Raw genomic sequence first — 27,527 nt, forward strand, 5'->3', positions numbered from 1 at the left:
ATGATTCTCTGAAATTGATGAATGTTCAAATGTGTCTAAAAATTACTCGAGAACAAATTTCAAATCTTAAAATATGCATGCAGCAAGGAAACCTGGAACATCTGTGCAGCCCTCCAAATAAGACTAAAAACCTATTGTTCCACAAAGACATTTGCTGGAGGCTTTGGAGCTTTAACTACATTTTTGCTTCTTAAGTTCTTATGAATGCTCCATGCTAGCTTGCATACATGCAAAAGCCCCATCTGACACCACTGTTATTGCTGCTTGTGCAGTCTGATGGCATTTCCTGGACAAATGACATATTTCAGATGCAGGTAGAGTTCTTTAGTCTAAAGCCAAGACCATCGATAAATAAAAACCATGAACATGACGTGCATATTTAATTCACCACTTTTTCCCATGTTCCAAATGCCAGTATTAGGCAACATACATCAAAGCCTTCCGAAATGTAATAGCCAAGAATACACTGCTATAACTATGCCTGTAATGAGTATATCTAAATGGCTCCCAAAATCATAATGTTATATAACACACTGTTGGAACAGAATGTAACATGCAACTCCAGAGCCTGCCCACTCCCAAGGTCGTGTAGGTTCCCGGGCAGCAGTTCAGACTCAGAATAACCAACAAGGTTTGTGTTAAAGTCAAACGTGCTTCAGAAGACAAAGATAAAGGCGTTGTCCCATTTTCGTATTTAAACTACTCTGTGAAGAATGCCATGCACAGTTAAGCCCTCTTTCCTTCTCGTCTCTGTTTCTGTTCCTCTTTGCTTCCTTCACTGCAGATGCTGGGGCTTTAAATCATGTCAACATACTCCATTACATAAAGCCAAATAATAATAACAACTAGATCTGTGTGGAAGGTGACCAACTAGTGCATAGCCTAACAATGGCAAGTACAAAGACAGCATTTCTGGGAGAATCCCTTTGTACTTGAAGTTACAGCCTCAGATCATTATTAAGGATACTCAACGTTACTTGCTTTTCTGACGTACAGCTGTGTTTAAGATGTATACACAGCCACATTTGATTAAGTTCCCAAAATACTGTTTTCTAAGACCACTGGAGAAAAAGAAGAAGAAAGAAAGGAAAAAAACAAAACAGAACAGATTTTTTTGCTAAAGCACAGTGTGATTAGACAGCTTGGACTGCAAGTCTGCAGCAGGAGCAGGAACAGAACCCTAATATTGAAAATACCAATCCAGTTCAATAGATAATAGAAGATGTTATGCTCTATATGCTGACATTAGCTGGTATTAGGCTGAAGCAACTGGCAAGATTGAGACAGGCAGGCATTAGTGCTGCTGACTCACTCTGCAGCAAGAGATTCCCTGACCGGCCCCATTGAACCAGCGCTGCGCTGTTGTTGCCTCAAGTTGTTTTTCTAGCAAGCTACAGAACAAGTACAAACTGCACTGATTAAACTTGCTCTAGGGTCCACCCACCAATAACATGAGGCAATGCCTAATGAAAACATCTTCAAAATGCAAGCAATTTGTTGAGGAACAGAGCTTACATAACTACAGAAAACAATTAAACCTTGGAGAGTTTCTGTATCCCCAGATTTCAACATTCAGAATATAGGTAGCTAAAGGTCATCCTTCACACTTTACAGAAGAAGAAATGGAAGCAAAGTGGTAAAATGATTCACTCATTGTATGCTACGTGAGCTGAATAGGGGAGAAGAGGAATCATAGGATGGCCTGGGTTGAAAAGGACCACAATGATTATCTGGTTTCAACCCGCCTGCTATGTGCAGGGTCACCAACCACCAGCCCAGGCTGCCCAGAGCCACATCCAGCCTGGCCTTGAATGCCTCCAGGGATGTGGCATCCACAGCCTCCTTGGGCAACCTGTTCAGTGCGTCACCCCCCTCCGGGTGAAAATTGAATTAGTGCAAAAAGAACAGGGGTTGTTTTACAACAATTTGAATAGATCTGTGTATGCTTTGCAAGTGTTTATTGACAGAGACTTCTACAAGCCTAAGCAAACGTTTGAGCAAGGTGGGAAGGCAGATCAGCACAGAAACACAAGATCTGATGCCTGTCCTTTGGGTGCACTTATTTTCAGATTTGTTGTTGGCTGTGTTAGTAAGAGAGGCTTGTAGTCTTCAAAAATAACTCTTTTCCTCTTTTCTTACACAATGTTAACCGATATATTCCCATCACCTATTTGTCATAATGTCTTATGGGAACTTAAAGGGAAATAAGGGACTCTTCCAAAGCCCTTCTGACGTAGTGAAAACGAATCTGGACACCAAGAAGGGATTTAGGAGCAAAGAGAGGCCAGAATGTATAACTACCCATCTTTTTCAAGTCTTCACCTTCTGGAGAAGGACCACAATGATCATCGAGTTTCAACCCCCCTGCTATGTGCAGGGTCACCAACAACCAGCCCAGGCTGCCCAGAGCCACATCCAGCCTGGCCTTGAATGCCTCCAGGGAAGGAGCAATTCGGTACCAGTTGTGCACATTGCTTACAGCCCAGGGTGGGCACCTTCCTTCCCACTGCGTATTCCTACCCGCACTGCCACTGCTTTCCGAGGGCTTCTCCCACGTTAATCACCATGGAAACAAGCGAAGCTTTCTACAGTCACCCGGACCCATCGGATAAACAGCGACAATAAGCAAAACGAAACGAACGAATGCCCGGAGACCAACAGGACAAACGCTAAGTCATCCCGAGTGAAGCAAACCAAACGGCAGGATGGGAAAAAAAACGCGTTTATGGGAGAAAAGCGAAGGCAGCGGAACGGAAAGCCCCGGCTGCTCCCGAGCTGCGGGCGGGCGGGTGGGCGTGTGGCGGGGGCCGGCAGTCCGCCCGCGGAGCCGCCGAGCGGCAGCGCTTGGGTAACGCGAAGCGTCTGTGAGAGCGGGAGGAACCAGCCCAGCGATTAGCAGGGAGGGCTCGGAGCCGTCTGTCAGCGCGGCGCTAATGACCGGGCTGTAAACAGGCAGGCGGGAGGGCTCCTTCACTCCTGCGGAGCTGCCTCCCCGGCGGGAACGGGCACTTCTTCCTCGCGGAAAGCGCTGTGAGGAACAGGCGTTCGCGGAACGGGGGCTTTGAGAAGAACGACGGCCGCAGGACGCCAGCCCCGGCCCTCCCTCGCCCCGCGCCCGTCCGCCGCCCGGGCAGAGGCGCTCACACGGCCGCCCCCGCTCCGCTGACGGCTCGGTTTGAACGGGCCACGCTCGCTTTCAGCCAACGGGCGCCGCGCTGGGCGCTGACGTCACGGGCGGCGGGAGCGGGGCGCAGTGCTGCCGGCCGGCCCGCGCCCGGCACTCGCGTATGTGCGCGGCGCCCAGGAAGATGAGGGTAAGCGCGGCGGGGCGGCAGGTGCCGGTGTGGGGGAGCGGGCGGCGGCGGGAGCCGGGGCGGCTGGCGGAGGCGGCACGCCCACTGCAAGCGGCGGGGAGCTCCGTGAGCGGGGGGAGGCGGGAGCCCGGTTCGATGAGGGGATAGGAGCTGGCGGGGTCCTGGCCGTCGCCCTTCAGCAGCGGTGCGGTGGGTGTTTGAGGCGGCAGCCAAGTTCCCTTACAGCCCTGCGGTAACCGCCAGGCTGTAAGGGAACTTGGCTGCCGGGCAGGAGGACCGCCGCGGTCCTTACAAGGGAATCAAACGCGTCTGCAGAGGGGTGCGGAGCGCTGCCGCGGAGGCTCGGGGCTGCGGCACGTTCCTGCGCGCTGCGAGCCTAAGGGAGAGCGGAGGGAGCTGCGAGACACCGAGCATCCTTAGCGCCTGCCGGGGCTGAAGCGGCAGTTCGCATTTCTTTGGCGTTTTGCACGTTGACAAGTTGAGGGAGCGGAGCCCCGCTGGTGGCCGCTGCGCAGCATCGCGGTGCCGCTCCGGGACGGAACGGCACTGCCCCAGCAGCGCGGATGCCCGCCCAGAGCCGTGCCGGCGAAGCCACAGAACACAGCCTCGTCCCTTTCCTCTACATCAGCGCCTTTCCCCATGTGACGCTACCGGCTGTTTCGTGCAGGGAGAGAGAGAGCCCAGGGAGCTCCCCCTGCCCCCTTCTCACTTCACCTTCTCAGCATCACGGAGGGAACAGCTGTGATACCGACACATCACGGCTCTTTCCATCTTTCCCTACAGCGGCTGCACGTTTTGTTGGGCCGTCTGGGTGCGTTCCGCTTGTAGGCAGTTTAAAACCAGCCCCAAACCCCACAGTTTACTTGCCGTTGGTAACTACAGGATACAGATAGAACTTGTGGCCGAGCAGAGGGAGGTGGAAACCCCAAGGCTTTGTGTGGTTTTGGTGTTGCAAGAGCAGGTTTGTTTCCTAAGCAGAAATCTCCAAAGAGACTGTTATTAGAGCTGTATGGTACAGCAAGTACATATTACAGCACACAGTGCCACGCAGCCCACGGTGGAAGGAAAGGTACAGCCCTGCTGCTGCATGCGATATCTGTGTGCAGAAGATGCCCTTCTGCAAAGACAGCCAGCTACAGAAGTGGTGAAGGATTTATCACCGTAAGTCAGGTGTTCTGCCCAAGGATGACCTCAAAGGAGTAGGAGGAGAGATGCTGTATCACAGTTGGTGTTTGCTCGGTAAGGCGGAATCTAGAAAACGTTTTGCATTTCACCCCCATTTAGTTCTATGCATATGGAGCCAAGGGAAAGCTGGAGAGAAAAGGAAAATGGAGTGCAGTGAAAAGAGTTTCTACAGTTTCTGCATCTACAGCCCTAGTGCTGTGGTTCCATATGCATTTCAAATCAAAAGGCAACTCAAACATGTGCGACTGTCTGGACTCAGAACATAGCCCTCATGTCCAGAGTGCACTGAAGTATATAATTGTGTGTAATGTGTGCCTCTGTAAAACCCATACAGAAGACATAATATCAAAACAACCTTGTCTTTTCCTTTTTTTCTTTTGCCACTTCCACAGGAAACTATGCCCCAGACGCCAATATTTTCCAGCATGCTTGGCTCCAGCTGTAGTGGACAAGTGCAGCCTGATATGGGAGAGAGATGCGTGGACCCCGTTTATCAGGATGGGAACATTGTTTCTGGATCATTGGAGGCCTTGATAGAGCGCCTGGTACCCACCATGGACTATTATCCAGATGTAAGTAGGCAATGAAGGGTTAGTTTTCTTCCTGTGCTTTTCCTAATATAGCACCAACCTGAATCCTAAACACCAGAAATTCTACCTCCATCCAAATGGTGATTAAGATGTAGACTTAAAATGCATTTATTTTGCTTGTAATACTCATTCACTAAATATGCTACTCAACGGGGATACTCCTTTCTGCTTTTTAATAAGAACACCTGTTAGAAAGATAAAGCCATGTTGAACCCAAGTGGGCGCCTTAGGAACCAATTAAAAGCAGCGTTAGCCACAGTTTTCAGTCCCTCTAAGCTGCTTTGCCTCTTACACAGCCAAGATTTATGTCTAACCATCTCCTGCCTAGGGAAGTGGACCAACTCTTTCAGCTGAAATCAGCTCCAGGGATTTTTTTGTTTTGTTTTCTTCTTAATTTTCTGTGCATCTCCTAGTTAGACCATCAGAAAAACAATTAAAACAACCACATTGATTGTAATTAAAACGCTTCCCTCTCAACATATTTTAATGAGCAAGTGCTGCAATAATGTTTCTGAGCCTAGAAATGACTTGGCAGTGATTAGATGTCCTCGCTGCAGTCCCCTGAAGTAAATGTTGCTGCTAACTCTAGGGCATGAAGTAAGATTCTGAATGAGTGATATTACAAAGTGATCACACTATCACTTAAAATGTCCCTTCATACCAAAAATCAGAGATTATACAGCATATATTCCATCCAAGCTGTGAAAAAGAAGCATGACAGAAGCAACCCAACTCTTTCGAGGACTGACAGAGTGACAGGAAACTGCAGTCAGTATTAACTGCTATGTTGAACCTAACTGTGGTAGAGCAGGCCTGAACTAGCTTGTACCTCATGGAATTTTTCTCTATGTCATCAGCATAGAACTTATTTACTGTGCTTTCACACTGGTCAGAATAAAACCCCCTTAAGCTCTCACATACACACCACCCAGTTTCCAATCGGTATACACAGTAAGTGCCCTCCCCTCCCATATGAGACCCCCACGAGTTCAGTGGTACAAGCAGCAGAATTCCAAGCAACTATTAGTGAGAGATTAAAACGTGAAAAATCAGGATGTCTTCATCTTCTTGCTCAATCCTAAACTTCTCTTTTAATTATGCTTACGTACAGTCGCACTAACTTCAATGGATGCTAAGTCCCAAATCCTCTATAAGGCACAGAGAAATATCCATAGTTAAGCATGCAACTTCTTTTTCCCTCCCCAGATATGTAGTGGAGAGAGAAGGCAGAGCTTGAAGGGAAACACAAAATCAAGTACACCAGTGAAACAGCTCTAGGCTGCCAAAGGCAAACGTTCCAAGGAATCAGCTCCAGCTCCTTGTATTTAATACTAGTTAATGTAGTCACTTGCTGCTTGGATATCTGGAATATCACTAAGTTTTTTAAGTAGCTGTTAATGCACATCCCTTATTGTAAGGCAGAATCTATTTAAAACACTGCTACTCTGAAAATGGTTCCATAAAGCGAGCGTTACTTAAGGGATCTCTGAGTTATTTTGGAATGTTGTTGGTTTCCATGGTGCTCTCACATATCCCCTGCAAGGGAGCATCACAATCCACGCGAGCACAGAGCCCACCAGGAGGCTGCAGTTCGAACGGACAGCAAAGTGACAGCTGAGTGATACAGCAGAAGCAATCAAGGGAACTCCTGGGAAAGGGAGCTGGAAAATGGTATTAAACCAAATTCATCTCCTCTGCAGCAGGACACATTCTTTTAGTTAAATCAGTTTTACAGCAAGTGGGTGAATAAGCTTCGAATGACAGAGATGGAACTGTGTTTGAGTCATCTCCAAATGCAAGCTTTGGATTTCAATTCAGATTTATGTTTACACTTAATTTCTTGCCCATTTCTATTTTTAGGGAAGTTAGAGCAATAGCCATTTAGGTTTGAGGTGCTGTCAGAAGGGGGACCAGTACCTTTTGCTCAAGAGGAAGGTGTAAGCACCTCCCAGCTTCGTGTCTCTGGTTGCATGTGCACAGAAGGACAGCAAGGCACCACCAGTTAACTCTCATCAAGAGAAGGTATTCCTTATGTTAGCAGAGGTTACCTTTAGTTTCAGGGAGACAACGTTATAAGTTACTGTACTGCTCCAAATATCTGCATTAGTACATCTGAGAGCAGTGCATAGAAGGCATTCTGTCGACACGAAGCTAAAGGCTGCAGTCACTGTCCAGATGGAAAAAAGGGGGTGGAGGAGAAAGCAAACAGTATCTTTCTGTTCTCATTACAGAGCAAAACAAAGCTGTATTTGCCATGTTGGCAGAACAAGAGACAGACAAGAGAGGACAGGAAAGATAAGGACCTACATTTGTATACTGCTCTTTTGAGGTTTGTTTGTGTACGGGGACTTTGCTCAGAGCACAGGAAAATGTATACTTGTGAGACAGAGGAGCTGGAGAGGTTAGGAATGGAATGTACCAGTCTGCAACCCTCGTGCCCAAGCAAAAAACATTTCAAGAAAACATTTCACAAACATAAGACCGAGCAGTGAGTGCACAAAGGGATTTTTTTTCTTTTTTTCCTTCCCCAGACAACAGCAGTACATTCTTGGGTCAGAGAGTAACAATTCCTCCTTTAGTCTTGCGTGCTTGCCTTTTTTTTTTTCTTTTCTTTTTTAAATATAATTCAGCTCATCTCTTAGCAACAACTTTAGGCACTAAAGGAATCTGCCTTCTTTTTCTCTTGTAAAGCACAAGACTCTTTTGTGTCAGCTAAGTTGTTCCAAATGCAGAAAGGAATTTTTTTTGCCTTTTCTCTCCAATACCTGTCACTTTTATGGGGTAAGCGGAGCTTAACTTTCAGCCTCACAGCTTATGGAAGCATTTTTAATCGGTCTTTGTCAAAGCAGCCTGTTTCTCAGCTAAATTTCCTTCTCCAAACCATCTTCACTTGCGAGGGACTGCCTGTGAGAAGAGTGCAGGTCTTTACACTGTTATAGCACCTTGCTTATATATGAAGGCTGCTTTGAAAGTAATGCCTGGTGGTATGTCAGTGGAGGCTCAACCTTCCCCCCAGTATCCCATTACATGTTGTTGCTGTGTGACAGATGGCAGCAGAGGGGCACTGACACAACAGTGTCTGATGTGGAAGCGCATATGAAGCAAAGGTGTGTTGTGAAATCCCTCTGTGGGGAAAAAATGGCATCTGGTGACATTCACTGATGCTTGCTGAACATTTGTGTCTCTATCAAATCGTGTTATTGTGTTTTTCGTATCTGTTGTAGCTTCCATGGCAATAAATAAGAGGCATTACTTTTGGAGTGGCCTACAGTGGAGGTACAGGTGTAACATAACAGAAATCCCTCATCTAAAGGAGACATCTGATGTTCACATGAAGTATTTCCTGTCCATTACAACCATATTCCTAACAACTGTGACCTACTGCTAAGCTGCAATGCATGGCTCAGTTCAGCTTCAATTTTCTTCATTGGACAGGAAGTGGTTATTAACAGAGAGGCAGAGATGAGGCTCAGCCCTGCTACAGGACGTGTTTAAGTCACTTCTTACTTGCAGTTAACCCCTACCCAGCATAAGCAACACCAGGATCAAAAAAGAAACAGAAAAGCAACCTGAGGAATAAGACCAGATTAGACCTCATGAATTGTAAACCAGGGTGTCTTGATTGACCATAGTGGAACAGTTTTGCTTGCCAACGAACTGAGCCTAGTCCCAGCAATGTGAGTTGAAAAGTGGAATGAAAATACAGCAGATGGGTTCCAGAAGTATGGTAATTTGTTTCTAAAACTTAACAGTTCGGTGTGATCTGGAAAAATACTGTACATGTCCAGTGCAGATGCCATGGATTAAGAGAGAAAGCAAGCCTTGATCGGAAAGCTGCGCTTTTGTGGTGGCCACGTATCTTCCCTTGTCTTTCCAATTCAGCACTTTTGTGAACATCATGCAAAGCACTATCAGAGAGACCAAACACCAGTACAGGTTATCTAGGTTGCTCTTGTCTTACAGTGCAAAAACAGGGGAACGTTTTCTGAGCAGGGCTTTCTTGCAGTTACTCTGAACAAACGCTATCCCACATCACACAGGCTTCCACCAAGAAGACCAACACTAGAATTAGTACAACAAGCAAAATTATATCTTTCCTTAAGAAAAAGAAGACCCGGTTTATCAGAGCTGAGGTCACTGACAGGGCAGAGCAGCTTGCATTTCAGTTCCTTGCCACTTCAATGTACAGGCATCTTTCTGGCAGGCTTCCACACTCCCAGTGCACAAGAACATGGGGAAGAGATGAAAGTATGAGAGTCCATAATTGTTTTTCATCTCTTTCTTTCCTAAATGGAAAACAGGGTAAAAGCAAGAGCTGCTTCGTGTTTCCAGAACAGACATTTTCACACAACAGCTGCCGTACCCAACAGCTGAATTCCTTTCCCAGATAGGCCAGACTCACAGTTCCAAGTTCAGGGACACACTGATAGAAAGAAGCACAGAAATTGGCTGAAAAGGAGTCAGGACAACCAAGCACAGGTTCTTCCCCCCAAACCGACACTACTCTTTCTCATGTTTTAATTCCTAATGCGGGTTGTATCAGTTTGAGGATCGTTCTCACATACATCAGCATAAAAGGTCTGATGCCTTGTCCCCATGAGATAAGTGTCTCGTTTTGTGAATCAGTTTAGCTCTTCAGCCTAATGTTCAAATCAGAATGCATATTTCAAACGCCTCTGCTGTATCACAGTCTGTTTCTTCATTAGCTTCCTCCACAAGTTTGGGACAGAGCTAGATTTTCCATAGATAACGTGCTTAATCTGTTATATACTTCATGCACTCTCAACACATTGACTTCTAGTTAACTTCATTTGCTTTTAAAAACAAGAAAAAACACTCTTTCTTTCCCCTTTCTGATATTTGGCATATTTTAGTGTTAGATTTATGCTATAGGTACTAGAGAAGATGAAACGTTTTTCTTTAATAGCACTTCTTTGCAGTTAGAGAGATAAATCCCATAGTCTTTTCTAGACTCAGAGATACCGTTTATCTACAGGTGTGTTCTATGGACTACAAGCAGCAAAATTCAGTAGTTAATAGCACAGGTGCTATGTTTTAGACATCTGGCCTAAGTTTCCTTGTCCAGTCCAGGGTGGTACATCGACTGTCAGCACAGCTGGCTGCTAAGTCACGTTTCTAATAAACCGTGGTGCAAATGGCAAAGCAATAGCATGCTTTGCAAATGTAACATAGAGTAAATGAAATCCGTCGTCAAGGAGGTGCCCTACAATTTCCTAACTACAGATTTTGTCAGACAGAAGTCCTTATGAGATGCTACTATTGTTACTCTAGCAATTACATCCAAATACAGAAGACAAGTTTGAAACACTGAAGCAAGATCAGGACATGAAGGCATTCATTCTCACATCAACACGGCTGCACAGAGTATGATTTGGAATATAATGCATTACAGCTTTTAAAAAGGAAATAGAGAGGCTACTTCTAATGAGAAATAATAACTGTTGACACTTAATAGCACTATTCACACTGAAGAGAATCTGAAATGGGCCCCATATTGATTAAGTCATGCCTAAAACTGAATTGTTGTCATGCAGCCTCAATCTAAGATAAAGCTTGTGTCAGTGACTGTGGGGAAAAAGGAGAAAAACCATACATGAATAAATTACAGCTGTGGTTTGGAACACACACAAAGCAGTTTTCTGCTGTCTGATGAAGGGCAATCACTCCGGAAGATACCAAGAAATAGTAGCATTCATGTGACATAAACACCCTGTATCCCTAAATGGATATATTTCATTTGTCTTTTGGGGGAGTGATGACCAGTTGGGCATATTACGTTTGGAATTCTGGAAACAACAGCAGCAGCCTTGAAGCCTATTGCGAAGAGGCAACGCAGAGCTAGAAAAGACCACCGCATCTCTGAGAGAGGGAAAAATTACACCAAATATACATGACATAAAGCTGCATTCCCGTTTTATAAACTAGTTTTTGTTACAAGTCTCCAGGGAAGACAGATGATTCTCACTGGTTATTCAAGCTTGCTTTTTCCCCACTCTGCTCCCACAGAGGACCTACATCTTCACTTTCCTGCTGAGCTCCCGAGTCTTCATTCACCCGCATGAGCTCCTGGCTAAAGTGGGACAGATGTGCATTAAGCAGAAGCAGCAGCTGGAAGCCGGGACCGAGGCAGAAAAGGTAAATTTTCTCCCACCCTTTCCTTTTTGTTGTGAAGCTAGATAGACTGGTAAAGAATACACTGAAATTGCCATCAGCGCATACTACTGAATGTGCTTTTATTTGGGTCTTCCTCCTTGAAGCTCTATTGCTTCTTTGATAGCTAAGTAGCTATCAAAGTAGTTTAGTAGCTAAGCTACTACACAACCTACAGTAGTAGTAGGTTGTGTAGTAGCTTAGCTTGGAAATAATGCAACTTTGCTCCAGCATGCAGCACTGACCTGCAGCTTAGAGCAATGCGTATCTGCCACAAACCTGCCCAGCAAGTTGTTTGGCCTTTTGCCAAGCAAGGTCTGCCTGGGATCTGATTGCAGTCACCCCTGTCACGTTCTCGGAGTTGAGAGCTCTGCTGTAGGTGCACTAAAAACCTGTTTTTGATGGAGCGTTTACAAGTCGGTGTGACGGTAAGTCAGGAAATTTCGTCTGATGAAAATTAAGGGATGCAGTTCTTGAAATAGTAGCCTATGCTTGCACATCTGAGTACACAGCTTTACCACAACTGATTAAACCCAACTGGGTCAGTTTATGATATGCACTTATATCCATTTAAGTCTCCCCATATGGAGAAAGCGCACAGAAGGACTAAAGATGAAGTACCAGAATAGTCCCAGCTGGGATGCAAATGTAAGTGACAGAAACAAGGATGAAATCAGCAAATACTTAAAGATCTGAACTGTTCAGATCCTGTGCTTATTTTAGATCCATTCTTCTAGTGTGAGAAATAATATGCTCACATTCCTGATTCTCAGCATATTGATAGTGCCATTTCTTTTTCTCCTTGTAGCAGCAAGACTCCAAGTAGGGAGCGTGATAAGTAGCCCTTGAGGTTTGGCAACACAGAGTTTTTGACATGAGTACTGACCTAAGGGCTTCTCTCTCACTTACTATTCCTGCTCTGTGGTCTCTTATTATATCATGGCATTCCTCCACAGGAAAAAAAAAAAACAAAACAAAACACTTAATGCACATTGACTTTTATGCAGGTCAGTTACCTCATCCACTCACCAAGCAGCTGTGGAGCTGTGTTGGTTCTGAAGAGCCAGAGGGGTCAGGGAGGACAGATGCAAGAACTACTGCATTCAGCATGTATAGTTCCCATCTCCACCCCCAAACAGGCTCACAGCTTAGCACCCCCAACCTGGTACATGGTAAATGGCAGCATTTCCTCAGCTCTGCCTAACTGAACAGCAGAGGTAGGAACTTGTAAGAGATTCTGGGACCATCTGAAACAAGGGGTAAAGCTGTCTACAGAGATGTGATGACAACTGACAGCTATCTGTAGTTAGTATCAAACTATGTCATCTGCAATACTTGGATTTAAAAATAAAGGATTACAAGATGCAACTCTTCTGTGAATAATAATACACTTAAGAGTTTTAAAACCAAAACAGAAGCTGGGCAATAAGTCATAAAGTCATAGAATGGCCTGGGTTGAAAAGGACCACAATGATCATCCAGTTCCACCCCCCCTGCTATGCGCAGGGTCACCAACCAGCAGACCAGGCTGCCCAGAGCCATATCCAGCCTGGCCTTGAATGCCTCCAGGGATGGGGGCACCACAGCCTCCTTGGGCAACCTGTTCCAGTGCCTCACCACCCTCTGGGTGAAAAACTTCCTCCTAATATTCAACCTAAACCTCTCCTGTCCTAGTTTAAAACCATTCCCCCTTGTCCTATCACTATCCACCCTCCTAAACATCCGTTCCCCCTCCTGTTTATACACTCCCTTCAAATATTGGAAGGCCACAATGAAGTCTCTCTGTAGCCTTCTCTTCTCCAAGCTAAACAAGCCTAGCTCCCTCATCCCTTCTTCATAGGAGAGGTGCTCCAGCCCTCTGATAACTTAAAGTAGTGTGATTGTGGCTTTTCATCAAATTTATTAAAAAATATCATGGCTTCCACACTGACATGAAATAGCATTACATTCTAACAAGAGGATGTGAAATAGAGCTGCTCATATTGCAAAACACCCACGCTGTCAGACCTTCTGCTGGCAGTTTGGAAACAGGCCTCCAGAAGAGCCAACAGCAAGGTGACAATAAAACACAAGGTTTGGGAGGCTGCCTTAATCTACATGCTTTTCCAGGCGCTTTTCCTGTTATGTCCTTGACCCCTTCCTACCCCCTTAATATGAATTGTAGTTTTTTCCTGCTCACTAAACACAACATTCTTGGAAAACACTACCTAATTTCTGACATCCCCTTCAAATGACTCCTTTGCAGACCTCCGCTGCAAGCACTCCTATGTTTTACAGGGGAAAAAAAAAAAATAGCTCCTAGCATTTGCAAACATTTGTTTTTAAACAAATAAAAGATCACTTGACATGCAGCATGGAAATTCTCAGCTCCGAGCCACTCTAGTTATTCGCTGTCATAACTCACTGGAGTATCATCAGCTACCAGCACCTTCTAATTAAGTGGCTCCACAGCAGGAAATGGCTGGCAGAAGTAGTTAAAGCAGCTCTGATCATGTCTGATAAGAGATCTGCATAAACAAACTAAGACAAGAAGCTGGCTGACTTGTTGCCCGGGTAGTGTGTGAGCTGGAGAAGTGGCCAGGAGCCAGGTTTTGAGGTTAGGCACCACAGTGCTGATCATTTGTTTTTCACATCATTTGCTAACAGAGAAGTTCAGCAGAAAACAGCTGAGAGAAGAGCGGATTAAAAAGAAAAAGGGGATACCTTGGAGCCCCCTGAGAGCCCTTCTGGACAAACATAAAAAGAAGGGGTTTCACAGTTGAAGATATCAATTATCACATACTTGTCAGTATAGCTACGCTCAAGTTAAGTTTTATCCCTTCACATGAAGCTGAACTCTCCAGAAGCACGTTAGAAATTAGAGAGACTCAAACAAGATGGTCACAGAAAACAAAAACCCTTGTGCAGTATTACTCGAGGACCAAAGTATTTCACTCAAGTCCTCTACTGAAGTATAGGTTTACTGCAAGCATGACAAAAAGGAAAACATGCTGTTGCCCACGTATCTGTGATTTCCATCTAGGTTACCACAGATCACGGGTGGCAAGCCTGTCACACTGCTTTGGGCTTCATTAGGATGCACCTGAAACTCTAATCTCATGTTTTGCTGAGCTATTGGTTTTTAGTGTTGCATTCAAAGTACCTCTCTTTTCCACGAGCATCAAAAGCATCAGATAAAACAAGAAGCCTTTTACAGGTGTAATCCCAAAGAGAAATACTGCTTGCTGTTGTCCTGCAAAGGATGCCTAGCTATCTGTTGCAAAGAAAGCAAATCACAGCAACTCCTGAGCATGGGTGTGTGCAATAGGAAGTCAGTGTTCACAAAGAGCTGCTCATGTCACAGCCAGAGGATTCTGGAACCTTTGTTCCCCCATCCTTCCATATTCAATTCCAGAAGATAATAAATAATAATAATAATAATAATAATACCACCACCAAGAGGAATTTTGAAGCAGCTTTTGATGATCAGTGCAGTAAGCATGTAACTCTTCTGTTAGATCTGATGGAATGGAAGCACGCTGGCTGGCTAATTAGTTCTCTTGTATCACAAGAGAATTATTCATTCTTTTAATAATTATAGGCTCCACACATTCTCTAGTGAACAAGCATAACCTGTATTTTCCTCAAGGCAGCTGACAATGGGAGTTTAGTGGTTGGCAGCTGTCATACAGAGCTCAGTCCCTCTCTGCCTGGAAAGACATTGAAGTTGGGTCCCACAGCAGCAGCAGCACTCCCAGAAGCTGAACCACCAGAGCTTTCCTTTCTGTACCTACATTTGCAGGAACGCCAACCAATGGCAGAGCAAATATTTTCTTCTTGCCATCACTGCCCACCTATTCCGTGCTTCTGGGGCATTATATGATCAGATGATGTTTTGGGGCAGGAAGTTCCATCAGCTCTTGTAAAGCATTGTCTATTTGTCTTAGAAGGCGATGCATTGATTTCTTATAGCAACACTCACATGCCAAAATCACTTCCTGTAACCTCAAAGTTGCTGATGGAGAATGCAATAAGGAAAGTGTATTGCAGATAAGGAGAAGGAACTGCTGTGTAATGGGGCATCAGTTTACACAAGCAGGGAGGTAAACAGATGAAAGCTTCCTCATTTTCCCCTCAGTGCATCACAACTTGGGTGGAAAGTAAATATAACCTGAATTAAGTTTGGATTCTTCTTATTTGTTAAGTCTTCGAGCACGCTCCCCCAGTTTTGCAAGAGCACTCCTTCAGCTGGAGAGAGCAGCATCAGTAAATCTGTGCTACTTGCATAACTGGCATCCAATTCAGATCTAACTGATTAAAAGCTTTAGAATATTCACAAGCAACAGAAGAACTTAAAAAATGGCTCTCCTTCTCTGTTCTGTCATTGATAAATTTTTGAGTAACGACCAATACTGATTTTCTAAGTCCATTTTTGTTTACACGTCGTGGAGAGAGCACACACACGCACACCTTTCCTACCGTTCATATATTTTGACATACAGATCCATCTAAGGGTCTGGTAAATTCTACACAACAAAAGTGTCTTTATGAATGTCTCTCACAAGCTACACCTGGTACGTGCTGCATTGGGTATGCATTTGAAATGAAACACAAAGGTACTGCTGCCTCAGATGGCATAAGTTAACTCAAGCCCCATTGGCTTCAATCAAATAAGATGCTTAAACTATCCTGTCATCTTCCTGGCTTTATACAATTAACCTTGAAAGTACCTTCAAAGCACTTGGCAAGAGACATGGCCAAGCTATCCTGGAAGGGGGCTAAATCTTACTGTTCAGGAGCCCGGTTCCAGTTCAACGTGTTCTTTTTTCTCCCTTTCATTTGCTACAAGTGCAAAGTATTTTCAAGAGTGTCTAGATTTATGGGAGTCTTCATCAGCTTCTGCTGTCAGAAAGGCCTATGGTCAGTAATTAACTCAGTGTTTCTTTCTAGGCAAAGCTGAAGTCCTTCGCTGCCAAAATCATCCAGCTCCTGAAGGAATGGACTGAAACTTTCCCCTACGATTTCCAAGATGAAAAATCCATGAAGGAGTTGAAGGAGATTGCTCACAGGATCACACAGTGTGATGAGGTAGGGGTGAAAGGGGAGGAGAAAAAACGTGAAGTTGGAAAGCAGTACTTGTGTCAACCTTCACACGTAGTTTACACGTCACAAACTGTTGCTCCTATGCACAGGGTTTTCTAAATGGACTACAGCAGCAGCTGCTAGGCTGCCCTGTAGCTGCAGGACAAGGGCTGAGTAATGAAGTTAATGGTCCATTAGCAGGAACTATGTATAATCACCAAGCGTAAGAGACTAAATTCACAGCGATATGAAAAATGACGCAGAAGGAGAAAGGAAAGAACAGCAGTGCTAATGGCACAGTGTAGTTAACTTGCATAATTACGTGCCATCCTCTGTGCTTTGTTACTGCTCTGCATCCAGGTCCCACAAAAACATCAGCTAGTTTGTAGAAGCAGAGAATGCCTTTGGTTGGAAGAGACCTTAAAGGTCATGTAGTTTCAACCCTCTGCCATGGGCAGGCACAAGACCAGGCTGCCCAGGGCTCCATCCAACCTGGCCTTGAACACCTCCAGGTATGGGGCACCCACAGCTTCTCCAAGCAACCTGTTCCAGCACCTCACCACCTGAGATAGGTCAGCATCCTCCACCTCAAGAAGATGCTTACGAGGGACTTCTAGGGTGCCATGCACAGTATTTTCACAAAGCAAGTTCTTTGAGCTCTGCTAGCTGGCCAGTCACCAATCATACCAGGTCTGAGTTTTCAGTCTGGGGGTTGGAAAAAAAAACAAAAACACCCTAAACCTCCCAAGAAGGGCAAGGGAATCATCTGTAATGTGTTCGTGTGAACATAAAAGGTTACTTTACAGAAGTTTCTCCTTGTTTTGAAGCCCAAAACTTCAAGATACTCTTGAGAATGAGTAGCAGGAAATGGGAAGACAATTGTATTGTAAGCTGTTTTTGTTGATTCAAGCACAGAGAAAATGAAGAGCAACAGGTTTGACAGCACGGTGTGAATTAGTGATAGGGCAGCGATAGGCGTTACCGGGTTGTCAAAAGGAAGTATGTCAGTTGTGTTGCATCAGCAAAATTGTTTACCTGGCTGCTGCTAAATGTCACTGCCTTAGTAAGAAGAGAAAAGCAGATAGGATTATAACATGCCTTGTATTCCCTCTGTAAACAGGAGAGATGTGTATGTTGGCTGAGATACAGCTGTGAGAGGGAACTTGGCAAAATAGCAATTGTTGAGCATGTATATCTTGGTATTTTATTTGTCCACCATCTTGAACTGGAAAAAAGTCGTGACCTTTCCTTCTTTTCCCCTTTCCTCTCACTTATATATATGAATAAATTCTCACTCGGGAGAAAACAGCTCAGCACTTCGGTGTCTGAAGCTTCTGGGATGACGTCCATTAATGACAGCATCGTAGTACTTATCCCCTTAACAAAGATACAAGTCATCAGGAAAGAGCTATGCACCTCTGTGTTCCAGAGGAATGTGATCCTGACAGAAGAAAAGCAGCTCTTGCTCTCAGTATCCGTTCCCTCTTTCCTGTTCTAAGAAATTACCCATACCTTGCTTCAGCAGGGAGTTGTAATGATTCAGATATGTTTTTTTTAAGCTACCATATTAAAGCTTTTCCAAATCCCTGCAGGGCACTATTCTCACATAGAAGATAGCAGAATAAAACAAGAACTGACACACAGCAGTCATGCAAGTCCCCGTAATACAAGGCCGTATATCAGTTAGGTCCAGGACTGCTGGTACACAGACATGGACAAGTTATTTTCAACTCAGTGACACGGGAAACGAAACTCCAAGTCACACCTGCTCAGACCAGCTGAAACTTTCAGCTTCGTTTTCTGAAGTTAAAAGAAAATTCAGGGGAAGACCATGAAGAGAAGGAAACTGCCAAAACTCTCTAGGAGCCTTTGTCTAAATGTTGAGATATCATGAATTCCCAATAGCTTAAGTAAGCCATAGTTTTTAACGTCACTGCAGTTTCTTCATGCATTTACATCCAATATATATTTCAATCTCACCCGCCTTCAGGTTTGATTCCCTATGATTCAAAGCCAGAAAGATTTCCTCCTCACAGAGACGTGGCAAGTCAGGCACAGCAACTGAGGTCAAGTGATTTCAGCAGAAAGCTCAGTATAGTGGAGAGCAGAATTAGCTCTCTATTTTAGTCCCCCTACCATGTCCCCTTGGCATTTCTAAGCACTTGTAGCACAATATCCAAAATGGCTCCAGCCAGCTGCTGTTTAGCGGTAATCCAGTTGCTCATCAAGACGAGCTATGCTGCTTCCAGCTTTTCATTTTATTCCACTTGGGAGTCGGATTATTGCCTTGTAAAGCAACATTCTGACACTATTATTGCTTAATTATAGCATGCAATATACAAGTATTTGGTAGTCATCTTCTCTCACATCTGCTACATAATTTCCGTTATCGCTGCACATTAGTGGCTTTCTGAACCATCAGAGTCATTGCAGCTCTTTCTAGCGCATCCAGTTGACTGGCAGAAACCAACACAGCACTTTGTAAGCTAAGACCTAACCTTGTGGCTAACTTCAAGAGAAATAATTTGCACGAAAGCAGGAGAACAACAGCGTAATGGAAAGGAAAAGGACTGTTAAAAATGAGTCTTTCCAGCACCAGGGAGAGCAAGATCAGAGAACACAAGTCATTTGAAGTGGTAACAGGAGGGATAGGGTATATTTCTGGATGTGACTGGATCTGGATTCTACATGGGCTAGGTAGACTTGATCATAAGGGGGTCTGATTAGAATGGGAAGACTTATCATCACTTGAATCATAGAATGGCCTGGATCGAAAAGGACCACAACGGTTCCAACCCCCTGCTATGTGCAGGGTTGCCAACCACCAAACCAGGCTGCCCAGAGCCACATCCAGCCTGGCCTTGAATGTCTCCAGGGATGGGGCATCCACAGCCTCCTTGGGCAACCTGTTCAGTGCGTCACCACCCTCTGGGGGAAAAACTTCCTGCTAATATCCAACCTAAACCTCCCCTGTCTCAGTTTGAGACCACTCCCCCTTGTCCTATCACTATCCACCCTCATAGACAGTCAATCCCCCTCCTGTTTATACACTCCCTAAGCATATAAACTTGTGTATAAGTTATACAGTGTAAGAAGTTGTGTCTGGCTTTCTCGTAGGAAAATGGCACGGTGAAAAAGATCATTAGCCAGATGACACAGAATCTCCTGATGGCTCTCTCTGCACGGAGCCAGTACCAGGAAATAAAAGAGAAATTCCGGCAACCTGCTACTGACAAAGGCACCATCCTCAAAACCAAGCCACAGTCTACTCAGAAGGACATCCTGAGTGTTTGCTGTGACCCTCTGATCTTGGCACAACAGCTAACCCACATTGAACTGGTGAGACATTAGTTTGCGTGAATTATTTTGTTTTCCATTTATCAAGTATTAATGTACTCACTCATATGTATTTTGCTACAGGGTTCAGTGAAAGCCTCAAACGTGTTAATTAAATAAAATACCAAGTGATGAACGAGAACATCTAGATATCTCCCATAGAAACATTTCATATTTATCAGTAAAGGAAGCTTAAAGATGATGAAAGTTATAAAACTGGCCAATGACTTAGGTCTTATTGGTGCACTTTCCACTGAACTCTCTGCCTGTACAATGACCATCTCTAATCTTTCTGACTCAGGAACGGGTGAGCAACATTTACCCAGAGGATCTGATGCAGATTGTCAGCCACATGGACTCCCTGGATAATCACAAGGTACAGGAAGGGGTACAGGGAGAAACAGAAATAAAGACTCATCAGTATTCCAGTGTACTTTGTACATGCAGGGTTTCCATTTTCAAACTTTCTCTAAGCTCATGCCTTAAACAAAATCCAGTAAGATTTTGAACAAGACAGGAAGCGTATCCCTTAGTATACCAACTTCGTCATGATAAAGACTAATAAACACACGGTCTTTTCTCTTACAGTGCCGAGGTGATGTTACCAAAACCTACAATTTGGAGGCCTACGACAACTGGTTCAATTGTCTTAGCATGCTGGTGGCCACAGAGATTTGCAGGGTAGGTACGAGCAGAAGATAAGATGGAAAAATAACCCTGTCCTTAAGCACAAATGGTAGGTAGTGGTCAAATAGAGATTTAAACAGAAGCAATCTAATTGAAGCTAATTGCATCATTCAAGCATTAAATTATTTGCATGCTTATGTGATTAAGAGTTCACAGCTATATTTGCTTTTGCAAGTGTTCTTCACTTCTGGGTAGCTTCCATAGTAACGGTCACTTAGCAAGATGGAAGTTGCATGGAGTTTGAGTGGGGAGTTTAGAATCTTTACATGTGTATTTTTAAATGCATACGTAAGTTCCTGAGGTATGCATCTATACAGAATGTAAGGGGAAAAAAAAATACCAAGACATGGCCATTATTCCTGTTCACATCCAGGTTACACACCCTGTTCTTAAGTCTGTCTGCTGCTTCGTCCTTAGGTTTAAGCTTTTTGGCATATATTTTTCTGATAGCAGCTTGATGCTGTCTCGCTTTCCTAGCAACAGGAAGCAGATGAGAAGTGTCCAGCTTGTTCATACAAGTTCTCTAAGACACTGAACTGAATGCATAAACAGAAAATTACAATCTTCCACAACTGGGCAATGAATTGATAATGGCCTCACATACTATTTTCTTAAATATATATATCTTAGTAAAATATCCTCAGGCCTACGTCATCAGATTGCTTAACTAGGTAAAGTCTTGAAGTCTCTCTTCAATCAGCTTGTAATAATGCCTTCCACTGAACATCCTAACCAAAATTCGGGCCATCCCTTCCCTCTTAACACAACTTGATTTTTCCAGGTTGTAAAGAAAAAACAGCGTACAAGAATGGTGGAATTTTTCATTGATGTGGCAAGAGAGTGCTTCAACATTGGAAACTTCAACTCAATGATGGCTATTATCTGTAAGTATCCTGAACACAGATGACAAAAGGCACTTCATTTTACAACCCAACTGGCAAGACCACGCTCATACTTGCCTTAAGCTGGCTGACCACACCAGCACTTCCACAGGCACAGTATGCATCAGTGACAGAGGAATGCTAGTGTGTGGTGGTAGGCTGTGACCTACATCTTCTGTTCGTCTAGCCAATCTGCCTTCCAAAGTATAAGCAAGGTGCTGCCATAGAAATACGTATTAGCCCCGTGTTCCTTCAACTCAGTTGTTTGTTTTGTCTCTTTCCTCTCCATTTAGCTGGCATGAACTTGAGTCCTGTGGCACGGCTAAAGAAAACTTGGTCCAAGGTCAAAACTGCCAAATTCGATGTGTTAGAGGTATGTATAAAGTTCAGAATTGATTCAGAAATCCATCAAATAGTAATCTCACAGTGCAGGTATGGATGAAACCAAGTCAGAGATCACAGAGGCACCCCTGTCAGCGATCGCCTGTATATAAACATTAGGGAGAGCATTTTCTGAATTCCACAACTCTTGCCAGGCTACCAAAAAAGAGCTAATGTACGTTTTCTGTAGGCTATTTCTTTCTATCATACCTTCCCCACCCAGCGTCAAAGTACCTTTCGTTCTTCATGCAAGTGAATGCTTTTTTGCATCCCGTAAAACTGATGAGAGTACTCCATCTGGTGGCCTGAATCTGAACCAAAACTCAATTTAATTGCAATCATTAGCTCGATGACAGCAAGTTGAACTAATTGCCCCTTCTTACCCCCAGCAGTCACTTATTATTTCCTCTTAAAAACAGCATCACATGGATCCATCCAGCAACTTCTGTAACTACCGCACGGCCCTGCAAGGAGCAGCACAGCGATCTCAGACCGCCAACAGCAATCGAGAGAAAATAGTCATCCCAGTTTTCAACCTGTTTATTAAAGACATCTACTTCCTGCACAAAATACATACCAACCGCCTGCCCAACGGGCAGATCAACTTCAAGGTAGGACTCGGTTTTGTAAGAACTATAATGCTTAGGCAAACGTTTCGCATTACAGCTTTTAAAGTGTCAGATGTTTAAGTGATCCCAGCATCGCTATAAACTAGACTGTATGATACCAGCATCCAGGGGAAGGGATATTAAGGCCTCAGTGCCAAGTTTCTGTGAAAGCCCAGTGATTGCAGTTGCTGTGTTTGTATTCTGTATCCAGCAGAACCACACACAGCTGCATATGCAGAGGAAAATCCACAGGACTGCTGGCATTTAATTGCCTTCAGTTAAGAGGTTGGGTTTTAAAACAGACTAAAATAGAGATGAACTTCTGTTAGTTTTAGATGAAATGAGACAAGCACGCTGCAAACCATGAAAGGCACGAATACAAGCGTGGGTGAAATAATATTAATTTGTAACAAAAGAACTGATAGATGAAGGTGGAGAAAAAAATAAGAATTTTGAAGCCCAAACCCAAATGTTAAAAGTTACTCAATTAAAAACTCAAGTGATCTTAACTTAGCCAACTGAGAAGGGAGATCTCTTCAAGGAAGGTTACACTCATGCAAATTTTATAATTAAATAAAAAATGCAAAGTCAAACACAAGAAAATTGTTTGGAACAGTGAACATTTGTCACTCCCCAGCTGTGCTCCTGGAATACGTTCAAAGCCCCACACTCTGAAAGCTGTGTAAAGGTCACAGTACAGAGAAATTTCTTCTTAACACTGAGCTGCTAAAGAAGTAATATGAAAGAATAACAAGGAAAGAGGTGGAATAAAGGATAGTAAGAGCAAAAGCGTGAATGAGAATGAGACAGAGGCTCTGAAATTATAGAGAGGAATTAGTATTGGAAGGAAAAATGATTGTAAAGTTTTTGAAATTACCTCATGCAGAAATTCTGGGAAATATCAAGACAGATTCATGATTTCCTGACATGGAAGCAGGTCGAGTGTCCTTTTGAAAAGGACAAGAAGATCCAGAGCTATCTACTCACCGCACCCATTTACAGTGAAGAAGGTAAAGCCCCTTACTGAACATTATCTAGTCTTCTTACTTGAAGTACAGAGTGAAGAGTTAACATGCAAGAACAGTATTTCATAAGTATGTATTACCAGTTCCACACTGGCTCCTGATGGGAGTAAACCTCATTGGTGAAGTCTTCAGTTACAACTGTTACATGACAATTACCTTATATCTGTTTCAAGAATCTGATTATTCTTTCTGTATTTACCAGCTCTGTTCATTGCATCCTTTGAAAGTGAAGGTCCAGAAAACCACATGGAAAAAGACAGCTGGAAAACACTCAGGTATGAAGCTTCCTCAGCATGAGGTTTTTGCAGGCCTACACACGCTTGTGAACTCTTCATAAACACTTTTGCATATTCAACTCAGCCTTAACTGCAGTATGAGCACATCAAAAAACAGGTACAAAATAGTCAGCTTCTTCCCTCTTGCTCACATATCCACTAAATAGTTCCATTTTGGCCTAAAAGTATTTCATTTCTTTCAAAATTCAGATCCAACAAAAACTTCTATAGGGTTTTGATAAAACTTCTCCAGTCAACGCGGGCTCTGAGAGCACTGCTTGACACCATGGGAGAACATGCTCAGTTTAGGCTATCAAATTGAGTTGTAGTATCCGTATTTGAGTCTCTTGTACTTCAAGCAGTAGTTAAAAATGAGAAGGGAACATAAGCTATTTGCCTGAGTGCATTCTGAAGGCTACAAAGGTTATATCTTTAAAGTCAGTATTATTATTGGAATTCAGAGAGGTAAACTAATCTATAATAGCTGAAAAATCTACCCTTTCATAGAATCATAGAATGGCCTGGGTTGAGAAGGAGCACAATGATCATGTAGTTCCAACCCCCTGCGATGTGCAGGGTCTTGAACCACCAGACCAGGCTGCCCAGAGCCACATCCAGCCTGGCCTTGAATGCCTCCGGGGATGGGGCATCCACAGCCTCCTTGGGCAACCTGTTGCAGTGCATCACCACCCTCCGGGTGAAAAACTTCCTCCTAATATCTAGCCTGAACTCAGTTTGAGACCACTCCCCCTTGTCCTATCACCATCCACCCTCGTAAACAGCCTTTGAAGGCTTCCAGTTATGGAAAAAAGATAGGTCAATTTCCAACCTTTACCAAAACTGTAACAATTGTCACAATTCAAAGCTTTTTTTTGTTTATTACTTCTTTTTCTAGGACAACTCTGCTTAACAGGGCCTGAGATTTTTGGATCTGATCTGCAGACTTCGAAGCACACAGAATGAATGTGTTTTTACAACCCGAAAGACTTGGACTGAGTTAAGATGACCTCACTGGTTGAGGTCTGTTTTGTATATACAGTACCTTTTATGAAACAAAATGTGGTAAATATTTCACATGTCAACCTTAAGGCACTTAAGTGAAGGGTTTTGGTTTTTTTTTTTATTTAACAAAAAAAGGGCAGGGCCCTGTTCTCAGAGATGAAGCCTATCATGGGAGGTGGGATCCCTGGGGAGATCTTATTCTATCAGCATCCAAATTTTTATTTTTTATTACTTCCACCAAAACAAAACAAAAGTTAAAACACACATCTCAGCTACAGCCGGTGTTAAATACTCCATTGGACCAATAGCCTACACAGCACTCAATACGTCTACCTGTGGTTTCATTCCCATCGGCGAGAGCGATCGTACGTACGAGTGTTTGTAGAGCCAAGGCCTTAGACATCTGCAGTAAGCCTGTTCCTCTCCTACATCAGAAAATAGTGCCTTACAAGGTACTGACATTGTGTAGTGTACCTTCTATTACGCTGGATTGGAAGCAAGGAAAATAAAAATATGGATGTCTCAAAACCAGCCACAATGTAGTTTTTAAATGAAATGAAGAATATGACACGTGAGGTAGAGTATACCTGCCTGTGACACTGATGGTGCAGCAAACGTATTTTTGTTACACAATTTTAAGAGAAGGTGGGGTAACTACTGAGGGTCGTGCGTCTGTGTGTGCGTATGTGTGTGCATATGTGACTGTGCACACGTCTTAATACTTCTGGGAACTATCCTTCAAATTCTGATTGTCAGAATGGTTTGTGTTTTCCTTTATTAAAATCAGGGATTTCTTTTTATTTTTTATTTTATTATTTTTAAGAGAAGGATGTCTAACCTAGATTATCTCTGCAAAACAGGTTCCATACGTATTTCTGCCAACAGTTGACAGGAAAAAAAAATAATCATGCACAAACAAAGGAGAGGGAAGTAAACTCAGATGTCCAACTAAGGCTAAAATTGCCAAAGAAGGTCAAGAGCTCATCTCTACTGACTTGGGTGTTTAAACCCTTTGGTTCCTTTGAAAACACTAGTCTGGACTTCAAGACCAAAGCAAAGACCGATTTACGTCATAAAGCTTGTTCTAGTATTTTGCAAGCCATGACAGTCTGGGGCAGGACCCACTGAAATCTATAGGAAAACAATATAAGGAACTAAACAAGCCTTAGAATCTAGGTCAAGGTTAGAGATAATCTGTAAACCCATTGATAGTTCAAAGTAATGCCCATCATGTCCAACCTCTCCTTTTTACCCTGAGTTTATACTTATTTATCTACCCAAATGAGCACATGAGAAGCTCAAGACTAAGCTATCCATTCCAGAAATAACGTTACACATTGCAGTATTTCTTTTTTCTTTCTCCCCAAATGTCAAGTTAAGAAAAAAAAAGAAAGAAAATAGGCTCAGATTGAAAACTTCATCAATTATTACCTATGAATATTTACTTTCCAGTAACTGTTCTCTTAAGGCATGAGGGCTGGGTATTCTTCAACCACGACTGAGATGGGCTGTCTTGTTAGAATTTTTCTTTCTTCACAAGCCCTTTCAAGCGCTGTGGTTACAGCCTTCTCTCACTGACCATCACAGAGGATCTCCGCACCGCTTCATTTAAAAATGGTCCATTCTGAGTAGCTTCTTGGTATCCTATTCTGCTCTGTATTGAAGTGGAGACAAGACTTGCTGGACCGAGGGTCAGGTTTATTGCAGTCCAGTTGCCTCTTCTTGCTGAGCGCCTACAGCCTTGAGCAGTGCCACTGTTTCACGTAGCATCAGCACACACTTAAGAGAAAATGTTTGCTGTGTTGGCCCTGCAGTACAGTGAAATACTCAAGAGCCTTCCCTCTCTCTCCCTCCTGCCCCCTGCTAAATACTTAAAATTACAACGGTGAGTTGGGGTAATAGGAGAGAGAAATTAACATTCTGCTATTGCCACAGCATTGAGATCAAAGAGGAACAAAAACAAGTTATGCCTTGAGGAAGTAGGAAAAAGTAAAACAACTGTTGCCAGGAACAGCCCAGAAAAAGGAGAAGGGATAATTCTTATGATCTGCTGCTATTTTTCCTGTGCTGAAGTACCGACCTTCAGTCCTGGACTAGAGTAAGAATATTTATACTGTATTATTACAGTGTTTTGCACTTTCAGAGATGTTCTAGCTAGTAACGTTGTTGGACACTATAAAAGGGATTGTATATCAGCTTTGTTTATGTAATTGAGATTTAAAAGGGATGCTTAAAATTTAAGAAAAAAAAATATATATTTGAAATGCAATTTTAGAACACTTCCTGTAAATGTATTAAAAAAAAAAAGCTTTCACATGAATGTGCACTTCACTGGTCAATCAGTCCTAGTATATACTTGAAATCAATGCAGTATCCACACTGGTTTCTTTTTCTTTTTCTTCCCTCAGTTTGATACATCCCTTAAATACTGTGTTTTGCTATTCTGAGCTGAAATGCTTAATATAAAGCTGTACCATAAAGCAGGATATTCTGTGTTTGACTGGATGTGCTTGCATTAATAAAAAAGAGTTGCTTCAACCAGACTCAACTCGTCCTATGGTTCTTTTTCCACTTGCAAACCGACCCAACCACAAACCAGTGGGTGAACCGACTGAGGAAGATAATATCATTGCGAAGAACTGTTTCTTTCTACTTCAGATAAAATCCTGGCTTATTAAGGCCCGAGCTGCGAGGCAAATCCAGCTTTCCTAACGCTTCGCCCCGGTCCTCCCACACTACCTCCTATCCCAGGATATGAGCCTCAAAAAAAATGCTAGGCCTCAGAATTGAGGGAGCTCTGGAGATCCCCTCAGCACTCAGAATCTGTTTAAAAAAACTCTGGGGAAATGGTTTTGGTAACCAGACATCCACAACAGACTCACGGAGTAGAGCAGTACCACTTCCAGTCATCGTGGCTCATTAGGAAAGACTACGCTCAGGCTATGTTCATCAGGAGTGTTCCTGATGACCACTTCACGCTCTTAATCAATATGCATATCGCTGCCTTGAAA

General features: G+C 43.5%; 1 protein-coding gene and 1 non-coding gene across 6 annotated transcripts in view; both read left to right on the forward strand.

The window, feature by feature from the left end:
• Positions 1 to 27,059, forward strand: part of RASGEF1A (RasGEF domain family member 1A) — a 146,647-nt gene extending 119,588 nt beyond the window's left edge. For 2 of the 5 annotated variants that reach the window (XM_004941966.4, XM_004941967.4), the window contains 12 exons: positions 4,892 to 5,071; positions 11,117 to 11,245; positions 16,190 to 16,327; positions 19,439 to 19,660; positions 19,959 to 20,033; positions 20,246 to 20,338; positions 21,126 to 21,228; positions 21,519 to 21,598; positions 22,026 to 22,217; positions 23,101 to 23,224; positions 23,442 to 23,514; positions 24,410 to 27,059. In XM_004941966.4, coding sequence (XP_004942023.1) covers positions 4,892 to 5,071; positions 11,117 to 11,245; positions 16,190 to 16,327; positions 19,439 to 19,660; positions 19,959 to 20,033; positions 20,246 to 20,338; positions 21,126 to 21,228; positions 21,519 to 21,598; positions 22,026 to 22,217; positions 23,101 to 23,224; positions 23,442 to 23,514; positions 24,410 to 24,434 — 1,434 coding nt within the window. In that variant the 3' untranslated portion in view covers positions 24,435 to 27,059. Of the gene's footprint in view, positions 1 to 3,276; positions 4,554 to 4,891; positions 5,072 to 5,988; positions 6,761 to 11,116; positions 11,246 to 16,189; positions 16,328 to 19,438; positions 19,661 to 19,958; positions 20,034 to 20,245; positions 20,339 to 21,125; positions 21,229 to 21,518; positions 21,599 to 22,025; positions 22,218 to 23,100; positions 23,225 to 23,441; positions 23,515 to 24,409 lie in introns of those variants that run through there. The other 3 variants (XM_015288051.4, XM_003641456.6, XM_040702949.2) reach the window with 3 other exon arrangements.
• On the forward strand, positions 3,524 to 3,575 carry MIR12280 (microRNA mir-12280). The gene has a single exon (NR_162051.1). It is a non-coding gene; the product is annotated as a microRNA mir-12280 (primary transcript).
• Positions 27,060 to 27,527: the final 468 nt, after the last annotated feature.

This window comes from Gallus gallus, chromosome 6, assembly GCF_016699485.2.
Source record: "Gallus gallus isolate bGalGal1 chromosome 6, bGalGal1.mat.broiler.GRCg7b, whole genome shotgun sequence".
Lineage (NCBI taxonomy): Eukaryota > Metazoa > Chordata > Aves > Galliformes > Phasianidae > Gallus > Gallus gallus.